Source organism: Mesoplodon mirus (assembly GCF_964341445.2).
Source record: "Mesoplodon mirus genome assembly, chromosome: 7".
Taxonomy (NCBI): Eukaryota; Metazoa; Chordata; class Mammalia; order Artiodactyla; family Ziphiidae; genus Mesoplodon; species Mesoplodon mirus.
The window spans coordinates 67,766,976-67,791,457 of record NC_138983.1 but is presented as its reverse complement, the minus strand read 5'-3'; the positions used below and the strand labels follow the sequence as shown (position 1 = coordinate 67,791,457).

The window sequence follows — 24,482 nt, the reverse complement described above, 5'->3', positions numbered from 1 at the left end:
AGCTTGAAGGCCCAGCCATTCACCTGGCTAAGCATTAACACTGAAGCCACAGCCTTCCTCAAATGGGCAGTTTCCTGAATCTTTGAGTCCATTTCTGGTAGATCAGGTAGTGTAAAAAAAAAAAAAAAAAAAAGAGCCTGGGCTTTATCCTCAAAGAAACCTAACCTTGCACACTGCCTCTACTACATTCTAGCTATGCATCCTTGGACAAGTCACTTAAACTCTCTGAGGCTCAGTTTTCCCATATTTACAATGGGGATCATAATAATCTCTGCCTAGCTCATACGTTGTTGAAAGTATGAGATGAGCTCAGGAATGTAAAAGTACCTGAATAGCTAAGATATTTTTTAGTATGCTAGAAATGGAATGAGGCTTAGATCATGAACAGGATAAGTATTAGCAAAAAGCCTCAGAAATATTTCATTCCCAGGTACAAACTCTGGGTCCGAGTTTCAGGTAAAGAGAGGAACAGACTTGGTTTTTTAGATGTTCCCTTTAGGACACTTGGTATGTATGTCCCCCACCTGCATTCCCAAACACACACACACACATACATACACACACACACACACACACACACATCCACGTTCCCAGATACATACAGCACAGCCCAGCCTCCTGGGCTCATGTCGGCCCCATAGGCCCCAGCCTCTTATACCCTCGCTGGCCGTCTCTCCATTCCCAGGGGGCCTCCTCATGGCTCCAGTCTTGGCTGCAGCAACTCCAAGCCTCCTTACAGGGGCCCTGGCAGGCAACTCCTCTCTCCTTGCCCATCCTTCTGGGCCATGGCCCCTGCAGGCCTGAGACTCCAGGCAAAGGTGGCAGAGGCCTTCTCCAAGGCAGCTCAGAACTGAGGCTGCGGGGGGAGCTCAGAATTGGAGCATCAACCCCCTCAGCCTCCTCCCTTCTGCCTGCCTGGCTTCCCAGTGCTGTCCTGCTTAATTCTTAATGGAAATTCCATCCCCAGCGCCGGCCCTGGCTGCCTCAGGGAGTCCAGGCTTGGGCCAACAGCAAACTCCACCCAGAGACAGGAGGCCTGCTTGGCCATATAAACACAGATACACACATATTCACATACATACATACACACTCAGCAGACAGACATGCCCAGAGTCATTCACAAACTCAGAGAGTCTCACCCAGACACATACCCAGAAGGATAATAAGTATTATAATCACTAGCACTTATTGCATGGTGCTAAGTTTTTTGTAGTTATCAACTTCCCTAATCCTCACGATTACACTGGGTTCATGGACGACTTAGCTATTATCCCTAATTTACACATGGGGAAAGTGAGGCACAGGGAGTAATAACTTGCATTAGTAATAATAGCCTAACACGTGAGCACCAGAAACCATGCTCAGGGCCTTATGTGCATTGTTTCATTTTGCCACCATGGTAACATTTTGTAGAAGTTATTTTTATTCCCATTATACAGACAAGGAGAATGGAGGCCAGATGGTTTAAATCATACGCCTGTGGCCTCACAGCTTGTGAGATGAAGGGAGACTCTATCTAGATATGTGTGGGAGCCCTCACGAGTGAAAAGGGAGACATACAGGTAAACAGATACATGCAGACTCTCAGGGGCACAACCACAAATAGGTCCTTCTACCAAAGGAGAAGCCACAGAAATGGTTCAGAGCTGCATCAGGCAAAGGTCCCCTCTAGCCTGATGCCATGTTCTTCTTCCCTCCCAAAAGGCCCATCCCAGCTCCACCAACTTCAGGAGTCACTTCAGGAAGGACAAGTTAGACCTAAATGGAGGGCAGATTTCAGGTTTACAGTTCAGTCAGCCAGGCTGAACTACAGTCAACCCACAGCCTCAGCTCCAAATCTAGTTTGCCCAGCACACCCCACATGGTCACTGGAAGAAGTCTCAGGTGCTCTCTTCTGAAGGGATCATGAATGAACCTCATGCAGGTAGCACCTCAAAGACTCTGGCACTGTCAGGGGCTGGCCAAGGAGGGCTCCTGGCCCCCAGCCCAGATGAGGCTGCACAGGACCCAGAGGACAAGGCATGGCACCAGAGCCCAGGCCTCGGGCAGAACAGAGCATGGTCTGCCCGAGAGAGCTGGTGCCAGCTCCAGTCTTGCAGAGAAGTGGCAAGACTTTGGTGGGAGGAGGGTGGGCACAAGAGGGGCAGGGCTATGATATAGGACAAGTCGCAAAGTCCAGAGCCCTGGGAATTGGGAGAACAGGACTGCAAAAGAAGAGAACAGAAGAATTTAGCAGTCCAGGAACTTGTCCACTGCTGGAAATTTCCATGCTATGTTAGACATCTCCAAGCAGGGGCTGTGCTGGCGCTGGTGCTCATTCCCAGCAGCCCCAGTAGAGTGCTCAAGAAGGCCTACCATGGCCAGTGTGATCTCCATTGTCTCTCGTCATTTCCTACTCTGTTCCCCTCCCAGAATTCCTCGACTGCTCTTGCTCACAAGCCCATCCATTCCATGGTCTGAGAACAGCTCAGCATGGCAGCCTTGTGGGGCATCTACTTTGGAAAGGGGTTTTTCCAGAGAGGCGTGCACAATTTAACCTGGAATCATGCAGCCAGGCAATGGCTCTAAGAGGAGGAGTCGTTCAGAGCCCAAGAATCTGCATTTCTAAAAGGTTCCCAGCTGACATGGATGGCACTGGTCTGGGGGCGTCACGCTCTGAGAACCACTGCTTTATAGAATAAGAGAAAGTCAGAGGTCATTCCAGCTCAAAACTAAGGTGCAGCCTAACTTTAGAGGGCAAATGGTTTCTTCTGAAAGGCCCCTAAAGAAAGAATTTCCCCAGCTGCCATCTCCGCAGCTTCTGTGCTGGCCCTGCCCTCTGTTGGTCAGTCTCCCTTGGACTTTGTGATGGCGCTCTCTGCCTCAGTCCATCTCAAGTAAGACACAGCATCCTCCACTCTGTCCTCCACCTACTCAGAGAAGGTTATCAAGATGAGGAACCTGCACAAAAATAGCTGATGACCAGACAGGCTCTCATTTCCGAGGACTGAGAGAGATATCAGATCAGAAGGTCCTGATGATCGCAGCTGAAATGCCAGCCCACCCAGAGATATGAGCGATGGGCAAGGATCCCAGTACCCATGGCTGTGACCTTAAGTCCTGCAGTCCCCTCCTGCAGCCTTGAGACATGCCCATGGAGATGCTGTCCTGCCTCCAGGGGTGATGGTGGGATAGGCCACTCAAGAAGGACTGGGAGAAGGGAATCTAGCCATAGGCTGGTGTGGACACCCCATTGACTCACTCGGGCCATCTATCTCTCTCCAGGCCTTCCTCTACAATGCTCTCAAAAGGGGAAATATCCCTCAACTCCCAGAACCAGTGTGAAAACCTGTAATGTAACTAGGATGAAGGATGTGAGGACCAGAAAGGCCCTCAGCGATCTCTGGGAGCAGGGGTTCTGAAATTTTATTACCCACCAGAATCCCTGGGTGGGGGAGGGGAGTGAAATGCAGGTTCCCAGGACTCCCTCAGAGGTTCTGATTCAGTGGGTTGGTGGTGAGCTGAAGCCTGGGTACCTCTCTCTTCCCAATCCATGTTCAGTGACTTCATGCTGGTAACTTGAAATTGGCCATAATGGAAGTATTTATTTACACCACAGAAATTGGGCAAATACTACAAATCAGGGCATTTTGTTTTGTTTCACTTTGGTTTGCTTTGGAAAGCCTGTTGTGGACAACTTCCCAGCCCACTGTGGGGCATGTGTGTCTCTATTTTCAAGCATCCCAAGCAATTATGATGCAGGACTTTTTGAGAAAAAATTGATCTAGTAATTAGGTTCTAACTCAAACCCTTCATTTGACAGGAAAACTAAGGCCCAGTGAGGGAAAGAATCTTGGTCGAGGTCACCGTAGTAGGCCCCTTGTGGGATCACGGCTGCTCAGTTCAGGACAGCGGGGGCTGGCAGGCAGCCCTGCATTTTGCTTGACCCTCTCCTGCAGCCTCTCCACCACCCACCAGCTGTGGCTCATTGGCTAAGAGAGACACGCAGGAAGGTCTCGCCCCTTGTGAGCCAATCAGATTGACTTTCATAGCATTTAGAATTTTAATAAGTTGGACTAGAGGTTATTAGTGGCCAGATCACCTGACTGGAGTGCCCTGGCCAGCAGTGCCCTCAGCACATGAACTCCAGCTGCTGATGGCCCCAGCACTACCCTGCCCATCCCAAGCCTTCACTGTTCAACTCTTCATTAAATTCAGAGAAGAGTTGAATTCCCTCCCAACAAATTCCCTTACTTAAAGTCACAAGCTATTTCCCATTACTTACAAGCAAAACCATCTTGAGAAACATAGCCACAGAGTAAGTTAGTGAAAATAAGAGCCCGAGATTCCTGCCCCTTTGTCTTTTCCCTATTTCCCACCCTCAGACAGGATGCAAAAGGAAGGTGTGCAAATATGCAATTCTCCAGGGTGGTGGTTTTCCAAGAGTGGTCCTAGACCAGCAGCATCAGCAATTCCTGGCATCGTATAGGAAAGGCAAAGTCTCAGACCTCCTCCAACAGCTACTGAATCAGAAGCTCTGGGGCTAGGGTCCAGCAAGCTGTGGTTTAACAAGCCTTCCAGGTGATTAGTATACCCGTTACACTCTGAGGACCACCATCCTAGCAGGAGGGGCTGTAGCTTCTTTCTCCCTAACAATGAATCGAAGGCTGTTGAGCCGAGGGAGGAAAAGTGATCAGGGTGCCAACTGTGTGGCCAGCTACACTCCTTCCTGGCTAGCATCCTTGTCCCCACACTCCTGGGCAGTCTCAGGCATCCGAGCTGTGGCCCTGCATCCCAAGCTAAGACAGAGGCCCTCTTTCCAAAGTCTAAGGGGTAACCTCTTTCCAAAAACAGCAGGACAGCCTCAGCAGAGACACGGCAGAAAAATGCTACTTCCGTCACTGTTTTGGTGCCTAATTAAGGGAGTGACTTAGTGACATTCCTTGGCCCTTCGGATCTCAGGGGATTGTTCTGGACAGCCTGGGGACAGCTTCAGGTGTCCTTCTGGAAGGAAGCCTGCTAAGGGCCTGGCTCTAGAAACCACTTTGGCTTCTCCAGCATGAATCTACTGTTTCCTCTGCTTCTTGTGCTCCCTGGGTTCAGGGAGAAAGATGAGCTTCGAGGGTAACTGAAGAAGTGAGGTCTTGGGAAAAGGAGCAAAATAATGATAATAATAAACTACTATGGGCTTCCCTGGTGGCGCAGTGGTTAAGAATCCGCCTGCCAATGTAGGGGACATGGGTTTGAGCCCTGGTCCGGGAAGATCTCACATGCTGCGGAGCTACTAAGCCCGTGCGCGACAACTACTGAAGCCCGCGCATCTAGAGCCCGTGCTCCACAACAAGAGAAGCCACCATAATGAGAAGCCCGCGCACCACAACCAAGAGTAGCCCCCGCTCACCACAACTAGAGAAAGCCCACACGCAGCAACGAAGGCCCAACGTAGCCATAAATAAATTTAAGAAAAAAGCTATTATTATTACATAAGAAGTCAGTCACTGACTTCTTCCCATATACAGACCTGCTGTACTAAGCACTTTCTGTGATTTACCTTGTTTGTGTCTCACCATGATCCAGCGATGTAGTTATTACCATCCCCTCTTTAGAGGTGAGGAACCGAGGGCAAGGGAGGTTAAGTAGCTCTCCTGAGATCACACAGCCAGTGAGTGGAAGATCAAAGATTCAGACCCAGGTCTGTCTGAGTGTAGGTCCACGAGTTTCCCAGGGTGCAGTGCAAGAACACAAGTGCAGAGGTGCACCTGCTGCTGAGAGAAGGCCAGGTGCTAGCTCAGATAGGCTGGGGGAGGGGCAGGGCAGGGGCCTTTTCTACAGTGGGAGGCCAGGTGACTTGTGGCAAATAAAGGGGCAGAAATGGGGGTAGGGGCTTGAGGAGTCAAAGAAGGAACAGCCCGGCTCCCCTGGGAAGTAGAGGGAGCAGATTAGGAATGACAATCGTAGCCAGACTAGAGTTGAAAAACACACATTTTACAAGGAGTCCGTGAGAGCAATCACACAAGCCAGACTTAGTGACTCCAGATCGGAGTCTGGGGACACGGGTTGACCCCACATCTAGTAAGTGTTCCAAGGCAGGAATTGCAGGGCGCTTACCATCTATCGTGAGAGGGGAAACAGCTGAGAAATCACCTCACACTGCGGGGTGCTGCCCTGAAGGACTTCCCTCCCCGCCCCGGTAGAACCTGGCCCAGATACCTGAACACAATAGGGCCTGTGGACAGAGGCGGCCCGGGCGAGCACTGGGAGTCATTGCGGAAGCTGTGAGCCTGGTAAAGAAAGACCTTTCCCCACCTGGAGAACAGGAGGCTCTGGAGCTGGCTGTGGGTTGAAATCAAGGCATGTCATTAAACGGTACCACCTCTTCCCAGCTGATCAAAATAAAGACCTGAGGCAATTTTTATTCCTCTTACCTCACCAGCCCCCTGCCCCCAACATCCAGCCAGTCAGTCTGTCCTGTCCGCTCTGCCTCCACGGTGAAACCCTGACCATCTAAAACCCCTTAACCACAAAGTTGCCAGAGTCATCCTTTAGCAATGTGAGTGAGATCACAGCCTCCTCCAACCTAAAACTCTTCAACCGCTTTTTTTTTCTTTAATTTATTTTTGGCTGCACTGGGTCTTCATTGCTGCGCACGGGCTTTCTCTAGTTGCGGTGAGCAGGGGCTACTCTTCGTTGCTGTGCGCAGCCTTCTCATTGTGGTGGCTTCTCTTGTTGCGGAGCACGGGCTCTAGGCACACAGGCTTCAGTAGTCGTGGCTTGCAGGCTCTAGAGTGCAGGCTCAGTAGTTGTGGTGCACGGGCTTAGTTGCTCCATGGCGTGTGGGATCTTCCCAGACCAGGGCTCCAACCCGTGTCCCCTGCATTGGCAGGTGGATTCTTATTTTTTCTTTTTAACATCTTTATTGGAGTATGATTGCTTTACAATGGTGTTAGTTTCTGCTTTATAACAAAGTGAATCAGCTATACATATACATATATCCCCATATCTCTTCCTTCTTGCATCTCCCTCCCTCCCTCCCACCCTCCCTATCCCACCCCTCTAGGTGATCACAAAGCACTGAGCTGATCTCCCTGTGCTACGCAGCTGCTTCCCACTAGCTATCGGTTTTACATTTGGTAGTGCATATATGTACCTGGCAGGAGGATTCTTAACAACTGTGCCACCAGGGAAGCCCAACAGCTTCTTATTATTGCACTTAGAATAAAAGTTCTAGACCCTTTCTCTGGCTTACAAAATTCCACCTGATTCTTCTCTCCACCAGGGTCTCAGGTCACATCATCTTCCTAAGAGAGCTCTTCCCTGACCACCCAAATTAAAAGAGCCCTCCCCTGTCATTCCCCTGTTAATACCACTTATCACTCTCTGAAATTTCCTTGTTTATTTATTTGTTTGACTATTATCTGTCTCCCCAGTGCCCCACTCCACAAGAACGGAGGACCTACCTTCCAGTGCAGTGCCTGGCACATAGTAGATATTCAGCAAACTTCTGTGGAATGGTCTGAGCACGGTGGTGGAAGTAGCTGTCACATGTAGCAGAGCACAGAAGTGGCCAAGACCATCCAGGAACCAGATGCCAAGAAGATAAAGGGAGCCAGACAGAAAACCCAGCCACTGAGAGGAAAAGGACTTGGGTTTCCAAGAATCTTCCCTATGAAGGGTGTTTGCACCCTTGGTTTGTGAGTCCCAACAGCTTCCCTGTCCTGGAGGTTTCACAAGACACCCTCCTATACTCTAACAACATTTTTCTCATTTCTCTTAAACTGGCTTGAGTTTTTTTTTCTTCTGCTTACAATTCTAAAAGTCCTAATGTATCCCCCCCCCACCATGTCTCCTTGGTGAAGGCAGCACCGAGAGAAGCCCAGCTGTTAGTGGGAAGAGCACAGCATGGGGGATAAGAATCAGAGGCTTCTCTCTTACCTCTGTGACCCTAAGGAAGTGTCTTTCCTTTTCTGAGTCACAGAGCGTCACCTGAGACCTAGTGCAAGAGTCCTCTCAGGTGTATCTGACAAAGACTCTGAGCCCATAAAGTAAAGAAAGGAGCCATCTTCCAGGCAGAATGCATAGTCTGTATATTTTTGTTTCCCAGTCAGGTCCCAGCAGGAAAAGAAGTCCACTTAGGTGGGACTTGGAGAACTGAAAGGCTATTTATGGTCAGGGATAAGAGAATAACAACTGGTCTGAGGCACCCAGGTACTGACAACAGTGGGAAGATGCTACCACTTCTAAGTGTAGGGGCAAGGGGGGAAATGGCTTACGGGTATTCTGGTAGAAGCATGGAAGAGGTCGTCTCAGAACCATGGCACCAAAGTGGAAAAGAACTTCTCTAACCTCTCTCTGCTCCTCCATTTGACCTCCAGCCAGTACCTCCACTGGCAAAACCCAACCAGATAACCCAGGGGATGCGATCTGAGGACCAGTTCCTCTGGACACAGAGCAGAGCAGAGAAGGATGGAGAAGCTATGGGGGAGGGTGTACAGTACAAATGGATAGTAACTGGAACCCAGAGAAAAGCCAAGACCTACAAACTCTTTCAATCCCCACAGCCTCCCACACATTTAAATCTCTATAAAAGTGCTACAACTCTCAAGAAAGTCAGTGAATTGTTATAATGGTCTTGTTGGGCTCAGATTTACAGCCCTTGCCTAAGGGCCTGCCAAAGACAAAGGCAAGAGCTTTAGCTTTGCCCCTGAGCACATGCAACAGCTGCCATGAGAGCTTCCAGAAAAGTTTCACCAGGAGATAAAAATTCTGACAATCTGAATAACTGAAAAGCCTTAAGGCCAACTCCCAGATACATTATTGAGGATGTATGGGTAATTGCCCAGAAAGGATTCTTCTAATAGAACCACGCCCAGCCAGGACTGTAGGAAAGAAAAAATTGATCTATTTTAAATTCCTTGCAATTAATACCCACTTATGGTTTAAAAGATCTGGTCTCAGACACACCCATTCCTGGAGGGAAATCCTCCAAAACCCATACATGCCTAAACCATATTAGGAAAGCTGGGAGAGTGGGGAGCACAGGTTTTAATCCAGAAGACTAAGACCCTTCTAAGAGTGAGAACATTCCCAAAGAAAGAATGTGCTACTTCAGAAGATAGTGACCTCACCAATGCTGAAGGAAGTTTAGTCCAGTAAAAAATGAATAAAGGCCAGTCCTGTGCACATCGCTCAGAATATAAATGATCAAGGCAATCTGTGACCTTGGGATGCTCACAGTCTAATAAAGAGATATAAATAGACCATCTCGGTGCTTTGTGACCGCCTGGAGAGGTGGGATGGGGAGGGTGGGAGGGAGGGAGATGCATGAGGGAAGGGATGTGGGAACAGATGTATATGTATGACTGATTCACTTTGTTATAAAGCAGAAACTAATAAAAAAAAAAGTGAAAAAAAAATAGACCATCTCATGCTAGGAGATAATTAATAAGAGAGGTGTGTTAAAATGTCCCACCAGAATTGTGGATTTAGGCTTTATATTACTTTGAGGCTGTTATTAGGTGCATATACATTTAGAATTATTACATCCTGTTGGAAATTTTTTAATTTTGCTATTATAAGGTGGCCTTCATTATCTCAATGATGCTTTTTGCCTTAAAGTGAGTTTTGTTCAAAATTAATATAGCTACACTACCATTATTTTGGCTACTGTTTGCATGGAAAATTGTTCATTCTTTTACTTTGGCCCTTTCTGTATTCTTATGTTTTAGATGCCTCTTGTAAAGAGACTGTAGTTAGACTGGTCTTTTAATTCAGTCCATGTAAATAGAGGTAAAGGAGTTATGTGTTATGCAGATGGTTATCTGTGAGAAGAGCTTTCCAAAGAAAGGAAACAGTCAAAGCAAAGGCTCTAAGGCAAGAGCGTGCCTGGTGTTTTGGAGCAAAAGTAAGGAGACTAGTGATGGAGCGGTGCAAAGAAGGGAGAGGAAGTAAGAGGAGATGAGGGTGGGGATAGTAGAGAAGAATTGGAGCAACGCCCTGAGTAGTGGAAAAGGGATGGGGCCCAGTGCATACGTGGAAGAAATGGCTCTAGCTTGGAGCATGGAAAGTTCACCTATGGAGTCTAGCGGGAGACGAGGACCTGGGAGCAGAGACCAGTGGTGTACAGGTGTTCTGGTGGAGTCTGGAGAGGCTCTCTTCTGATCCATGTCATTTAATCAGGAAAGTAAGAAGCACAGTCAGGGACTGAGAATAAGGACGGTGGAGGAAGTGTCAAGGTTTTGAGGAGAAGGTGTGAATAATGATCTAGAAGTAAATGGGAGAGTGAATGGACTAAGGACATACAATTTCCTGGCAGCAATAAAGGCTTAATTAAAGCTCATGGATTTAAATTGAGGCAATCAATCAATATAGTTGTGTGATTTTTCTCCAGGCGTTAAAGGTCTTTGATCCAGACGCCAAGTTGCTGAAGCCTCCTGTACCACATTCTGCTGAATGGCCATCTGGTCTCTCCTTGAACATTTGCAGTGACAGGGAGCCCATCACTTCCCGAGAAGCCCCTGCTATCATTAGACAGCTCCCACTGTCAGAAAGTGTCTCCCCCCATTAAGCTGGCATTTCTCTTCCCATTTGTTCCTCCTATGTGTGAACCTCTGGGTCTGTTTCTGTTTTCTGTTGTTTATGTTGCTCTGTGTCCCCCTGTGTCTGGTCATCCAGAAATTTGATAACATAGCCAGCTGGTAAAGCTGGGAGAAACAAGAACTCTTACGCATGGCTGGGGGGGATGAAAAATGGTAGATTACTTATACTTAGCAAAATTACATACGCATTTACTCTCTGACTCTACAATCCCACTGCCAGAAAGAATAAAAAATGGTATCCCATTAGATTAAAATTAGATTAACGTGATCCTAGATTGTGCTCATGCACATTCCCCCTAAGGAAATAAATATGAATATTTTACAAAATTTAGCTCCAAAGTTGATTGTTACAGCATTTTTACAAGAATTAAAATCTGGAAATAATTTACATGCATATAAGGGATTGATTAAATAAACTCTGGCACATTTATTCAATGGAATGTGAAATGGACATGAAAAATGATACAGTAGAAGAACATGGAGTGGCATGGAAAGATGGACCCTGAAAAAGGCAGGTTTCGAAGAAGTTTGGTGGGATACAATTTTATAAATATGCACATAAGATATAAAAAAAAATAACACACACCAACCTACTAACGGTGGATTTCTCTGGATGATGAGATATCTAAGAAACATACTATTCCCCCACCTTTTGTTGTTGTTTTGTCTTTCCTGTAGTTGCTAAATTTTCCATATTGAGTATTTTAGTTTTATAATTAAGAAAAAGTTATTTAATTTTTAATTAAAAAACAAACCCTACCAGCCTTTCGTCATTGAGTCCAAGACCCAGCCCTCCATAAAAACCTCCCTTATTTTGTCTTCACTCATCCCCCACAGGAGCAGTCCTGTGTCAAAATGCAGAGATCTCTGTTCATTCCCTTAATGCCCCTCCCACACCCGCCACCCCTCCATCTCTGCCCCAGCCTTTGTCCTTTGAGGGAAGTCAAGAAAGCAACACAATGGGTCTCACTATGGCTGCTCTTTTCACAAGGTCCCTCAGACAAGAGGAAGCTTCCAGCCTCCCTCGTCGCTAAGGACAACCATCTGCCCCTGGAATCCTTAGTACCTTTGGTAGGACGTTGCCTCACACCTGCGAGGGAGGCATCATTATTCCAAATATAGGGGCCAGAAAACCAAGGCTATGAGAGCAGGGAGAGGTGAATCTGGGAGACCAGCTTGGGACCAGACTGGGAAGAGGGGATCCTGGCAGAGCTAGCTTAAGCGCCTGCTTGGTGCGCCCTCTGGTGGAGAAGGGACTGCTTTGCACCCAGAGGGAGGGACTGGTGGGAGACTGGGTATTTTAAGATGCTGCCAGCCCCTCCACTTTTATTTTTGACATCCTCACCCCACATCATGTTAAGAAGCACCTGCATCTCACATTAAACACTATTTCTATACAACTACATACGAGTTGAGTGGGAGTGGACCAATGGACATGTAGATACTTAAATAAACATACAAATAAACAATTTTGTAAGACACACACTACCTGATTACCATGCTTACTTTAACACCACAGTGTGTCTAAGTATATCAAGACAATGTGGTATTCAAGGGGGAAAGGGGGAGAGGGATAAATTGGGAGATTGGGATTAACATATACGCACAAATATATATAAAATAGATAACTAATAAGAACCTACTGTATAGCACAGGGAACCCTACTCAATACTCCGTAACGACCTATCTGGGAATAGAATCTAAGAAAGAGTGGATATATGTATATGTATAACCGATTCACTTTGCTGTACAGCAGAAGCTAACACAATATTGTAAATCAACTATACTCCAATAAAAATTAATTTTAAAAAAAGACAGTGCGGTATTGGCAAAAGAATAACTACATTGATCAATGAGACAGAATTGGGAGTCCAGAAATCACATGCACACATGTGATCAATTGATTTTCAACTACGGTGCAAAGGCAATTAATTGGTTAAATAATAGTCTTTTCAACAACTGGAACAATTGCACATCTATAGGCAAAGAAATTATTCTTGACCTATACCTCTCACCTTATACAGAAATTAACTCAAAATGGATCCTAGACCTAAATGTAAAACATAAAACTAAAAATCTTTTAGGAAAAAGTATAGGACAAAGCCACTGAGACCTTGGGATCCGGGGTTGGGCAAAGAGTTCTTAGACAAGACACGACACCAAAGCACAACCCATTTAAAAAATGGTAAATTAGACTTCAGCAAAATTTTAAACTTTTGCTAAGAAAATGAAAATGCAATCCACATATTGGGGAAAACATTATCAGATATTACATATCTGATAATAATTTTGCATCCACAATATGTAAAAAACTCTCAAAATTCAACAATAATAAAACAAGCAATCCACTACAAAATGAGGAAAAGATTTGGACAAACACTTCAACAAAAGGGAAAAACGATAGAAAATAAGCACAGGAAAAGATGCTCAATGTCACTAGTCATTAGGGAAATTTAAATTAAAACCACAATTATATATCACTATATACACATTAGTGGAGTCACTAGAACACTCATACATGCCTGGTGGAAATGCAAAATGGTACAGCCACTTCAGGAAATATTTTGGCAGTTTCTTATAAAGTTAAATATATACTAGCCATAATGAATATGGTAGATATTAATCCAGCTATATTAATAATCACTTTGATGTCAAGTCTAAAAGTACCAGTTAAAAAACATGGATTGTCAGAGTGGAACAGGAACAAAACCCAACTATACATTGTCTATAAGCAACCCACTTTAAATATAAAGATGCATATAAATTAAAAGTAAACAGGGCCTCCCTGGTGGCGCAGTGGTTGAGAGTCCGCCTGCCGATGCAGGGGATGCGGGTTCGTGCCCCGGTCTGGGAGGATCCCATATGCCGCGGAGCGGCTGGGCCCGTGAGCCATGGCCGCTGGGCCTGTGCGTCCGGAGCCTGTGCTCCGCGGGGGGAGAGGCCACAACAGTGAGAGGCCCGCGTACAGCAAAAAAAAAAAAAAAAAAAAAAAAGTAAACAAATGGTTGTAATGTATAGCATGACAACTATAATTAATAGTACTGTATTGTATATTTGAAAGTTGTTAAAATAGTAGATCTTTACATTTCTCATTACAAGAAAAAAATTCTGTGACTATGTATGGTGACAGATGTTAACTAGAAGTAAGTAATCATTTTCTAATATATACAAATATCAAATCATTATGTTGTACACCTGAAAGTAATAATTTTGTATATCAGTTATACCACAATTTAAAAAGTAAATGCTAACACTAATCAAAATAAAGCAGGGCTAGATATATTAATTTCAGACAGAGCAGACATCAAAGATAGGAAAATTATCAGAGATAAAGAAGAGCTAAATAAATGGAGAGATGTTCCATATTCGTGACTCAATATTAATACGCCAGTTCTTCCCAAATTTATCTACAGATTAAGTGCAATCCCAATCAAAATCCTAGCAAGATATTTTATGGATGTTGACAAACTGATTCTAAAGTTCATATGGAGAGGCAAAAGACTCAAAACAGCCACGAATCTTGAAGGAGAAGAAATTGGAGGATTGATGCTACTCAGTTTCAAGTAGTAGGAGAAGAAATTGGAGGACTGACACTACTCAATTTCAAAACTTACTATAAATCTACAGTAATCAAGATAGTGAGGAATTGTTGAAAGAATAGACAAATAGATCAATGGAACAGAATAGAGAGCCCAGAAATATACCCTCACAAAAAGTCAACTGATCTTTGACAAAAGGCAGTACAATGGAGTAAAGATAGTTTCTTCAACAAATGGTGCTGGAACAACTGGACATCCACGCGCTAAAAAATTATTCTAGACACAGACCTTTCACAAAAATTAGCTCAAAATGGATCATAGGCCACAATGTAACATGCAAAACTATAAAACTCCTAGAAGATTATATAGGAGAAAACCTACATGACCTTGGGTAAGGTGATGTTGTTTTAGGTACAACACCAAAGACATGATCCATGAAAGAAGTAATTGATTAAGTTGGACTTCATTAAATTAAAACCTTTGCCCTGCAAAAAACAGTGTCAAGAGAATTAGAAGACAAGCCACAGACTGGGAGATGATATTTGGAAAAGGCACATCTGATAAAGGCCTATTCTCCAAAATATATAGAGAACTCTTAAAACTTTGAAAATGGGCCAAAGACCCTAACAGAAACCTCACCAAAGAAGATATACAGATGACAAATAAGCATATGAAAAGATGATCCAAGTCATATGTTATCAGGCAAATGTAAATTAAAACAGCAGTGAGACACCACTATACACCTATTAGAATGGACAAAATCCAGAACACTGACAATGTCAAATACTGGCAAGAATGTGAAGTAACAGAACACTCATCATTGCTGATGGGAATGCAAATGCTACCAGCCACTTTGGAAGGCTGTCTAGTAGTTTCTTACAAAACTAAACATACACTTAGCATATGATCCAGCAGTCACGGTCCTTGGTATTTACCCAAACTAGTTGAAAACATATATCCACATAAAAACCTGCACACAGATATTTATAGAAGCTTGATTTATAATTGCCAAAACTTGGAAGCAAACAACATGTCCTTCAGTAGATGAATGGGTAAACTGTGGTACATTCAGACAATGGAATACTAGTCAGTGCTAAAAAGATATGCGCTACCAAGCCATGAAAAGACATGGTGGAAACGTAAGTGCATGTTACGAAGGGAAAGAAGCCAATCTCAAAAGGCCGTATGTTGTATGATTCCAACTATGTGACACTCTGGGAAAGGCAAAACCAGTGTTTGCCAGGGGAGTCATGGGGAGTATTGAACAGGCAGAGCACAAAAGATTTTTAGAGCAGTGAAATACTCTACATGCTATTATAATGGTGGATATATATCATTATACTTTTGTCCAAATCCATAGAATGTACGACACCAAGAGTGAACTCTAAGGTATACTATGGACTTTGGGTGATTATCATGTGTCAGTGTAGGTTCATCCTTGGTAAAAAAAAAAAATATATATATATATATATATATATTTTTTTTTTTTTTCTGGTGAGTGATGTTGATAATGCGGGAAGCTGTGCATGTGTGAGGGCAGAGGGTATAGGAAAATCTCTGTCCCTTCCTCTCAATTTTTTGCAAACCTAAAACTGCCTTAAAATGTTTTTATTTAAAAATATAACATAATATATAATTTAGAACTATGTAAAATATGCATATAAAAGGAAGACAATAAAAACAAATCACAGTGGTTGAATTAAGCTTATTGAAATCTTCTTTCATATATTGATTTTTCAAAGTTTCTGAAATTAGTTTTTCTTACTTAAGCAATACAATTATGTTTATCATACTGAATGCAGTAACAAGCAAAATACACAATACCACGTGTAAACTATTTGGTAGTAATTATCAAGAATGTAAATGTATATGGACAAAGATTAGAAGGCAATTGTAAAAATAAAAGACTTCTTAAGGAAAAAAATATAGACACTTGCCAAATGGCTCACCAATCCCACTCCAAGGTATTTACCCAAAAGAAATGGAATGTATTGTATTAGTTTCCTAGGGATGCCATAACAAATTACCACAAATTCAGTGGGTTCAAACAACAGAAATTTATTCTCTCATTCCAAAATCTAGGTGACAGAGAGCTGCAATCCCTCCAGAGACCCTGGAGGAGAATTTACTCCATGCCTCTTCTAGCTTCTGAGAGCTGCTGGCTGATTTGGCTTCCTCGGTTTATGACTCTCCCTACCTCTGTCTTCACATCATCTTCTCTTCTGTGTACCTTTTTCTTTGTGTATCTCTTATAAGAACACATCATTGGATTTAAGACCGACTTGGATAATCCAGGATGAGCTCATTTTAAGATCCTAATTTAATTACATCAGCAAAGATCCTTTTTCCAGATAAGGTGACATTCACAGTTTCCAGGGATGAAGACATGGGCATATCTTCTTGGGGGCCCCAGTTTGGCCCACTACACTTATCTTCACACAAAAGTTTATAACAGCTCTATTCATAAATGCCAAAAACTGGAAGCAACCCAGGTGTCCTTCAATGGATAAATGGATTAACAAACTGTAGTACATCCCTGCAATGTAATACTGCCCAACAATAAAAAGAAACAAACTATATACATGCAACAATATGGATAAATCTCAAGTGCATTAGGTTAAATAAAAGAAAATTCAGACAAAGTTACATATTGATTCCATGTATATGACATTCTGGAAAAGGCAGAAGAATTTGATTAGATGTTTTCCAAAGAAGACATACAAATGGCCAACAGGTACATGAAAAGGTGTTCAACATCACTAATCATCAGGGAAATGTAAATCAAAACCACGATGACATATCACCTCACACCTGTTAGAATGGCTATTATGAAAAAGACAAGAAATAACAAACGTCAGCAAGGATGTGGAAAAAAGGCAACACTTGTACACTGTTGGTGGGAATGTAAGTTGGTGCAGCCACTATGGAAAATAATGTGGAGTTTCCTCAAAAAAATAAAAATCAAACTACTATATGATCTAGCAATTCCATTCCTGGGTATTTATCTGAAGGAAACGAAATCATTGTCTTGGAAAGATATCCACAGCCTCATGTTCATAGCAACATGTGGAAACAACCTAAGTGTGCACTGATGGATGACTAGATAAAGAAAATGTGATATATGGGTAGATATAGATATGGATATATAGACATTGGTGTATATAGTTTTATATATAATGGAATGTTATTCACCATTAAAAAATGGAAATCCTTCTATTTGTTACAATATGGATGGACCTTGAGGGCATTATGCTAAGTGAAATAAGTCAGACAGAGAAAGACAAATACTCTATGATATCACTTATGTATGAAAAAAAAAAAACGAACTCATAGAAACAGAGAACAGATTTGTGGTTGCCAGAGGTGAGGGTAGGGAGCTGCAAATGGGTGAAGGCAGTCAAGAAGTACAAACTTCCAGTTATAAGATAAAGAAGTCCTGGGGATGTAATGCACAGCATGGTGACTATAGTTAACACTACTCTATTATCTACCTGAAAGTTGCCAAGAGAGTAAATCTTAAAGTTCTCATCACAAGAAAAAACATTGTAACTGTGTGTAGTGATGAATGAACTTACTGTGGTGATCATTTCACAATATACGTATATATATCAAATCATTACATTGGACACCTAAAACTAATACAATGTCATATGTTAATTATATATCAATTTTAAAAGATAAATATTTTTAAAAACTATAGAGAGAGAACATAACAGTTGTTATCAGGGTTTAAAGACTGAGGGGGTAACTGACTGCAAAGGAGAAATGGGGGACTTCTGAGGAGTGATGAAACTGTTTTGTGCCTTTACTGTGATGGTGATTACATGACTCAAATGTACTGTCAAAACCCATTGAACTGTATGCCAAAAAAATGGCTTTTCTCTATAAAAATGTAAAAAATATATGCTTATAAAGAGATACTGGGGCTGGAACTCTGCAAACCACATTTTTCTTTGTCAGGTGGATCCCTGCCAATTGGAGGTCCTCAAAAGAGACAAGAAGGCATGAAGAAGAAACTTGCTCCTTCTTATTTTGATTTCTGTCTCTGTCAGCATCACCCCCAGTTTCTTTACTCTGCCAGGGAAGTTGGTTCCTGTTTGCAATTTTGTGTGCTTTTCTACACTCCTAGAACAGTCTTGTTGCACCCCTTCAATGCGTGCTGCTGTTACTTCAATGGATGCTGGTGCTTCAATGCCAGCATCAGATGACATCCCTTCTCAATGGTCTGAGAATTCTTTAAGTTCCTAGATTCTAATTCTCCCACCACTTCCCCTCATTTTCCCAGCCCTGTGGATGGTAGCTGCTTCCTTTGGCTTTTATCTCTGCACTATTTTTTGTTTTCTTTTGCCTTTTCAGTACTCTATTGCCTACTTCGTCAATGTCTTAGAGTATACTTTCTGTTAAAATCACTGATGTGGTTTCTGTTCCATGGACTAGAAATTGACTGATAGAAAGCCCCGGTATTTTCTGTGCCCTACAAAGTCCTACATGATCTGTCTTCCTCATTACATCTCTGAACTCATCTTCCACTTTTCTTTCCCCTTTCCCACTCTCACTCACAAGAAATACAATTGATAAAGGAGCACACAAGGTGTAGTCATCAAAATTCAGAATATGGGAAACTCCATTAGACAAATAACTTAGTCTCTCCAACAAATAAATTGCAGAAGGGAAAAAAAAGATAGAGGTGAAACCTCTAGATGGGAAGTGCCTTAAAACACATCAACCAGCAGCAAAGTGAAGACCTAATTTAAGCCCTGATCTATATTTATATATTTATATACATAATATAATTTATATAAGATTAATGTATATGATATCATATATCTAATATATAAGGTAATTGAGGGATTTGAACTACTTAATTGTTAAATGGAATTTTGGTTATATTTAAAAGTCCTTCCCATCTGGAGATACAAGGGGAAATATTTATGGATATATTGGGTGGTAGGGGAGGTCTGGGGGGAGTAGGTGGCTCATAGATGTAACAACACTGGCCGCAAATTGATCCTTGCTGAAGCCAAATGTCTTAGTCCATTCAGGCTACTGTAACAAAATACTGCAAACTGGGTGGCTTGTAAACAACAAATAATTAGTTCTTACAGTACTGGAGGCTGGGAAGTCCAAGACCAGGGTACCTGCAGATTCAATATCTGGTGGGGTACCACTTCCTCATTCACAGCAAATTTCTCACTGTAAATTTATATGCAGAAGGAGCAAGGGAGTTCTCTCAGGCCTCCTTTATAAGGGCACTAATCCCATTCATGAGGGGACTAACCTTGTGACCTAATCACCTCCTCAAGGCCCCACCTCCTAACTTTGGGAGTTCAGTTTCAACATACAAATTTGGGGAGGGACACAAACATGCAGCCTATAGCACCAAGTAATGGGTAGAAGGGATTCATTTTATTATATAAAGACTAGGTTGTTTGTATGTTTTAAATTTTCCATTTGTCTTAAAAAATCTGAGGGTCTACCATGTGAGGCAGCTAGGTCAAAGAATGGCTCACAGGTCTCTGGAAAACATCAGGAGCCATTGTTGAAAAGCATACACTGCAGTGGTTTCAACTGTAAGCTCTGGAAATCAGCACCTGTGTTTGCCACTGTCTATTTGTGTGACCTTGGACTTCACTTCTCCATGCCTCTGTTTCCCCACTTGTAAAGTGGAAATGATAATGGGGTCTAGCCCTGTGGAGTTGTCCTGAAGAGTAACTGAATGAATAGGTATAAAGCACTACCTTAGAACATCATCTGGCCCATAGTCATCCCTCAAAATATGTCTATTATTATTATTATTGTTATCAAATAGGAAGACAATTTGAAATGAACCAACAGGGTCTTGAAACAAGTGTATCCAAAATATGTTTTTAATCTTAATGAAGTTCACAAATGGCACAATATTGACATTTCTTTAAACAAATTATACAATCATGTTCTTAGACAATAAAGCATAGCATCACCATTACCACGTGTCCCCAGAGGCCATAGAGGCAGTGATTTAATGTACCCCTAAGATTTGGAAAAGCTGCCATGGTCAACAGGACAGCTTTCAAAGAACCAATTTGCTACCAGATAAGCTAATGAGAGATGCCATCACGTTTACTGCACAAAGAATCAAATATAAAAAAGATGCACAAGAAATATGGAATTAGCTTATTTTGCATTCAGTTTCATTCCTTTCAAGTGACAAAGGTGCTTTTTTTTGATATCTATTAGGATGCAAACATGTATATCTTCCTTGGGGCCTCCTCCCCAAGTTGTTGTCAACAGAAGTTAATAGGAGTGGTGAATTCAGCTTCATGGTAACCTGAGATGAAAAAGAAATAAAATAAAAAAGAAGAAGAGGAGGAGGAAGAGGAAAAGAAGAAGAAAGAGAATTAGGAGAATCAGAAGGACAAGAAGAAAATAATCACAATTATCACTGAAAGAACACAAATTTATAGAAGTGCTTCTTCAACTGAACACTATTTATAAATTATGGATATGAGATGTAAGCAAGCTTTGAAGGCAAATGATAAGCAAACAATTCAATGGTCACTATTAATATTAGCAGTAGTATTATGATTATAGCCCTCTGGTCTGAATCTGTGAATACTGATCAAGAGTTGAGGGCTTTCTGAAACTGGGTTCATTAATGACAAGCAGCCAAGGCTAAGATTTGCAAGGCCCTACCTTTCTAAATACAGCAAGTTTTTTTTTTTTCCTCTCTTCTCAGAAAGATGACACTGCATCTCTGCAGCCTGTCCTGGTGCTCTGATTTCAAGCTGAGTTGTAGAAGGAACTCACTAACTCAAAAAGAATAATGTAATTGGAGAGAAGGGATCTGCAGCCAGGCCCAGTGAGTTTCAAAATGTGGGTCCTAACCTCCAAATCCCTTCCCCTCCCATCTGACTGTACAAGGCAATCACCTTCTTCCCAGAGTCATTGCACTGCTCAGGCCTGAAGGTCCCTGCGGCGCCGGCCAAAGGCTTCAGACCCCACATTGGTGGGCACGAAGTTGCTCTTCACCACACCCCCAGACCTGCTCAGCAAGCCTGCCAGCCGATGGGTCACACAGGTGGCAGTGTTGCAGGACCTCTTCTGGGCAGTGATGCTGCTTTGCAGGATGGAGAAAAAGAGAAGGCCCGTCAGTGAGAGGCTGGGGCAGGAGCCTACCCCATAAGGCCTTCATAAAGAGAATTGTAGCTCTTTGACACACCCCTTAAGAATAAGTGTTTCTCCTAAATGCAGTTATCAAAGCTGTTAGGTGAAATGGTCTGGCGGCCTTTGCTAGAAGCCCTGCCCAAAGATTTTCACAAACAAATCCAGTTCTAAGCCATGTGGCAAGTGCTAAAACCCTATACTTATCACCCCTTACATACACCCACCCCAACATGTAAGGAGCATATAGAGGCCATACCCTAGTCACGAGCACCAACAAAACCACTTTCCATAGAAAAATGAAAATTCCCTGAAGTCTTACCTGGAAGAGGCTCAGAGCACAGGGTTTGCAGCATCCTCCCCCAGAAGTGCTTACTTGCTCCTCAGCACACCTGTTCTCATTGCTGGAGCTGGTTCACAGGGACCCTCACCAAGCCCTGCATCCTACTACCCTAAGGCTAAGGCTACTTTCAAGCATAGGCCCTGGGCACTCTCAGGCCTGGGACAGGGACCAGAATAATGACCACCAAAGTGCAAATCCTTTTAGAAAATAGGTTTATTCATCAATGATGAGGCATGAGGGATGAAGCAGGAATTGGACGGCTCTGCCATGACATTCTCTGGTATCTCAGAAGCTTCCCTCACTCTCTTATCTCTAACCTTGTCTGTGAGTCCTGCTCTCTTTCTTTCCATCCTGAGGTCCCCAGCATTCTCTGTCATAAGTAAAGCTACCAATACCAGCTTGAAAAGCAATCCAGGTAAAATCTGCATGCATTAACTTCATCCATGGGAGCAAGAAAGGAAATCAGGAAGGAGTGAGTGGAAGGAGTTCACTTGGCACCTTGGGGCACCCCAAACTGGGAGGAGCGGTCCCTCTCCAAGCTGCTGGCTATGTCACTTTTCTTGCCAGGTGTTTCAGGCCCGAAGCCCATGCCAGAGAATCTATGAAAGTTGTTCAGGTCCTTCCAGTACGCGCTCAGCACACAGGTACTCAGATTACTGCACCGCTTAGCTCTGGAGCCATCCAGGCTGCAGGGAAAAGACATGCCAGACAAAACCATGCACCAGGGCTGCCCCTGAGGGCAGTCATGCAGAAGGTTAGACCCAGAAGGGGGCGCCTGGAGCAGAGAGATGGGGGGGCAGGCAGGGGGGTGGCTCACGCATCCTCCATTAGGAGAACTCAGAGGTTTGCTGAGCCAGGGCAGTGCGGGGAAAGGCTGTGGTGGGGAAGGGGTGACCTTTTCTGGCCTTCCACATGCTGCTCAGTCCTTCATGCTCTGCACAGAGGTTCTCAGGGTGAATGCAGGTGCAACACGTGACTCTGCTGGTGTGAGCTCCAAGCTCAGGGTGCACAGGGAGGTGCGACTGGGGAGGGGTGTCTGGCCCCATGAGAACATGCACATCTCCACAGATTCTACACATCTAAAGGCCCCGGACCTACCTCAGACACTGCTCTACCTGACCCCACCCTCTGCAAGGCCTTTGGCTTCACCTTGCAAATGTGCAATGAAGGTGCCTTGCAGGTGTGAAAGAACAACATACACCAGCCCATCCCCTGGCTTCACACCTACCAGTCCTAACTCATCCAGTGCTGGGTGTTCTCCTCAGTCGGGCAAGACCAATTCCCAGAGGAAGTGATTTCACACCTCCCCATTTCATTTCCTAACAGCTTTCAGGAATGGATCTTTTTAATGTGTCTAACCACAGTCCCTCCAGCTGCATGTGGACCTCTGTCTTCCACGTAGGCTGAGAATGGCTGAGTCCCAGGTCCTGGCGAACAGGGACAATCTGCTGAACTCTTGGCCCGATGCCGTCTTTCCTACCTCTCTGGGATATGTCCTCCTGAATATGCCAGGGCGGGGTGGTGAGCCTTACCTGGAGCCCTCCGTCTCCTGCTCCAGCTCATTGGTCTTGCTCTGCACATAGGCCTTCACCAGCGCAGCCAGCAGGAGGCGCCCTTCCTTCTCACTGAGTGCCCCGGGATCTGGGAGGGTCTCCAAAGCAGACCTGGAGAGAGGGAGCAAACCCAACACAGACTCTAAGCCCCTGCCTGCCTCCTTCCCAGGATAAGCAGCCAGGCTTCCTTGTCTCCTTGGCTTTCCCTGAGGATGTGGCTCTCCTGACTCCCAGCCCACAGGGCTCAAGGCCAGTGTACACCTGAGGGTGTTGATTCACTGGGAGCCTCCCACTGCTGTGACTTCAGAGGCACAGAACTGCCTGATCCCAGGGGCAGTGGAAGGGGAACGCTCTCGTGGCTTCAGGCTGTCTCACCTGAGTGGTGTCGCCTGGAGACTGCCTGCCTGGCACAGGACCAAGATGCTGAAAGCCAGGAAGGGGGAGGACTTCCCGAAGCCCATGATGCCTCTCTGTAAAGGGAGAATGACGTTACCACTGCACCAAGACCAAGCACCGCCTGGAGCCCACAGACCTAAGTTCCAGTTTGGCATCTGCCACAACTGCCTTGAGAATTCGGGCAGATTACCCCGCCTCCCCACGGCTCGGTTCGGTTCATTTGCCAGATGGGCTGCTTTGAATCTCAAAATATACATTACACTGAATCGCATGGCACGGCAGAAACAGGTGTCCTGGGGTGAGGGCGGGGGATTCCGGTTTTGTCCCATGGAAAGCCAGGAAGAAGCCAGGCACATGCACATAAATCCACACCTTCTGCCCTATGCAGAAACCAAGCGAGAACCCACCCTTGCTGTAGACTGTGCCTGTCTTCATAGGGACTGAGAAATCTAGGACTACCTTCACCTCCTCTGGACTTTGCCACCAATAGCTGGGAAAGGAAGGCAGTAAGGGTAAACTGGAAAGGAGCCCTAATCTCTCAGCCTGTGGGTTTGGGTTGGGGATAATTTAACGTGCCGGTTACTGGCGTCTCTCGGCTCTGCCCGAACAGCCAGCCTCTGCTGAAGTGCAGTTTAGCAGCAGGTGCTGGGTGCCAGCTCAATGTTCTGGCCGGCTGACTGCACCACCCTAAGTCCGCGCCAATGCCCCAGGGACGCTCGCAGGCTGGAGGCGCCTCAGAGGAAGTTTCAGGGCTCAACTGTCCCGAGAACCAAACGCGATCCCTCCTCGGGACACAGACTGCTCAGGGCACTCCCAGACCAAACTCGGGAAGAATCCTGCAAGCAAAGGACTGGCACAAATGCAGGGGCCGCAGACCCAGGAAGGTTAGGAAGCTAGGGCTGGGCTCACGGAGCTTCCAGCGCCCAGGCAAAGCCCT

The 24,482-nt window shown here is 44.5% G+C and overlaps 1 protein-coding gene across 1 annotated transcript; it reads right to left on the bottom strand.

Annotated features, from left to right (window-relative positions):
* Nucleotides 1-21,046: 21,046 nt before the first annotated feature.
* LOC309808397 (calcitonin gene-related peptide 2) lies at nucleotides 21,047-23,610 on the bottom strand (the record flags this gene model as incomplete). Its single annotated transcript, XM_082628692.1, has 3 exons — nucleotides 21,047-21,206; nucleotides 23,129-23,260; nucleotides 23,525-23,610. The coding sequence occupies 3 exons, from the start codon at nucleotides 23,608-23,610 to the stop codon at nucleotides 21,047-21,049; spliced, it is 378 nt and encodes a 125-aa protein (XP_082484818.1).
* Between the last annotated feature and the right edge of the window lie 872 nt (nucleotides 23,611-24,482).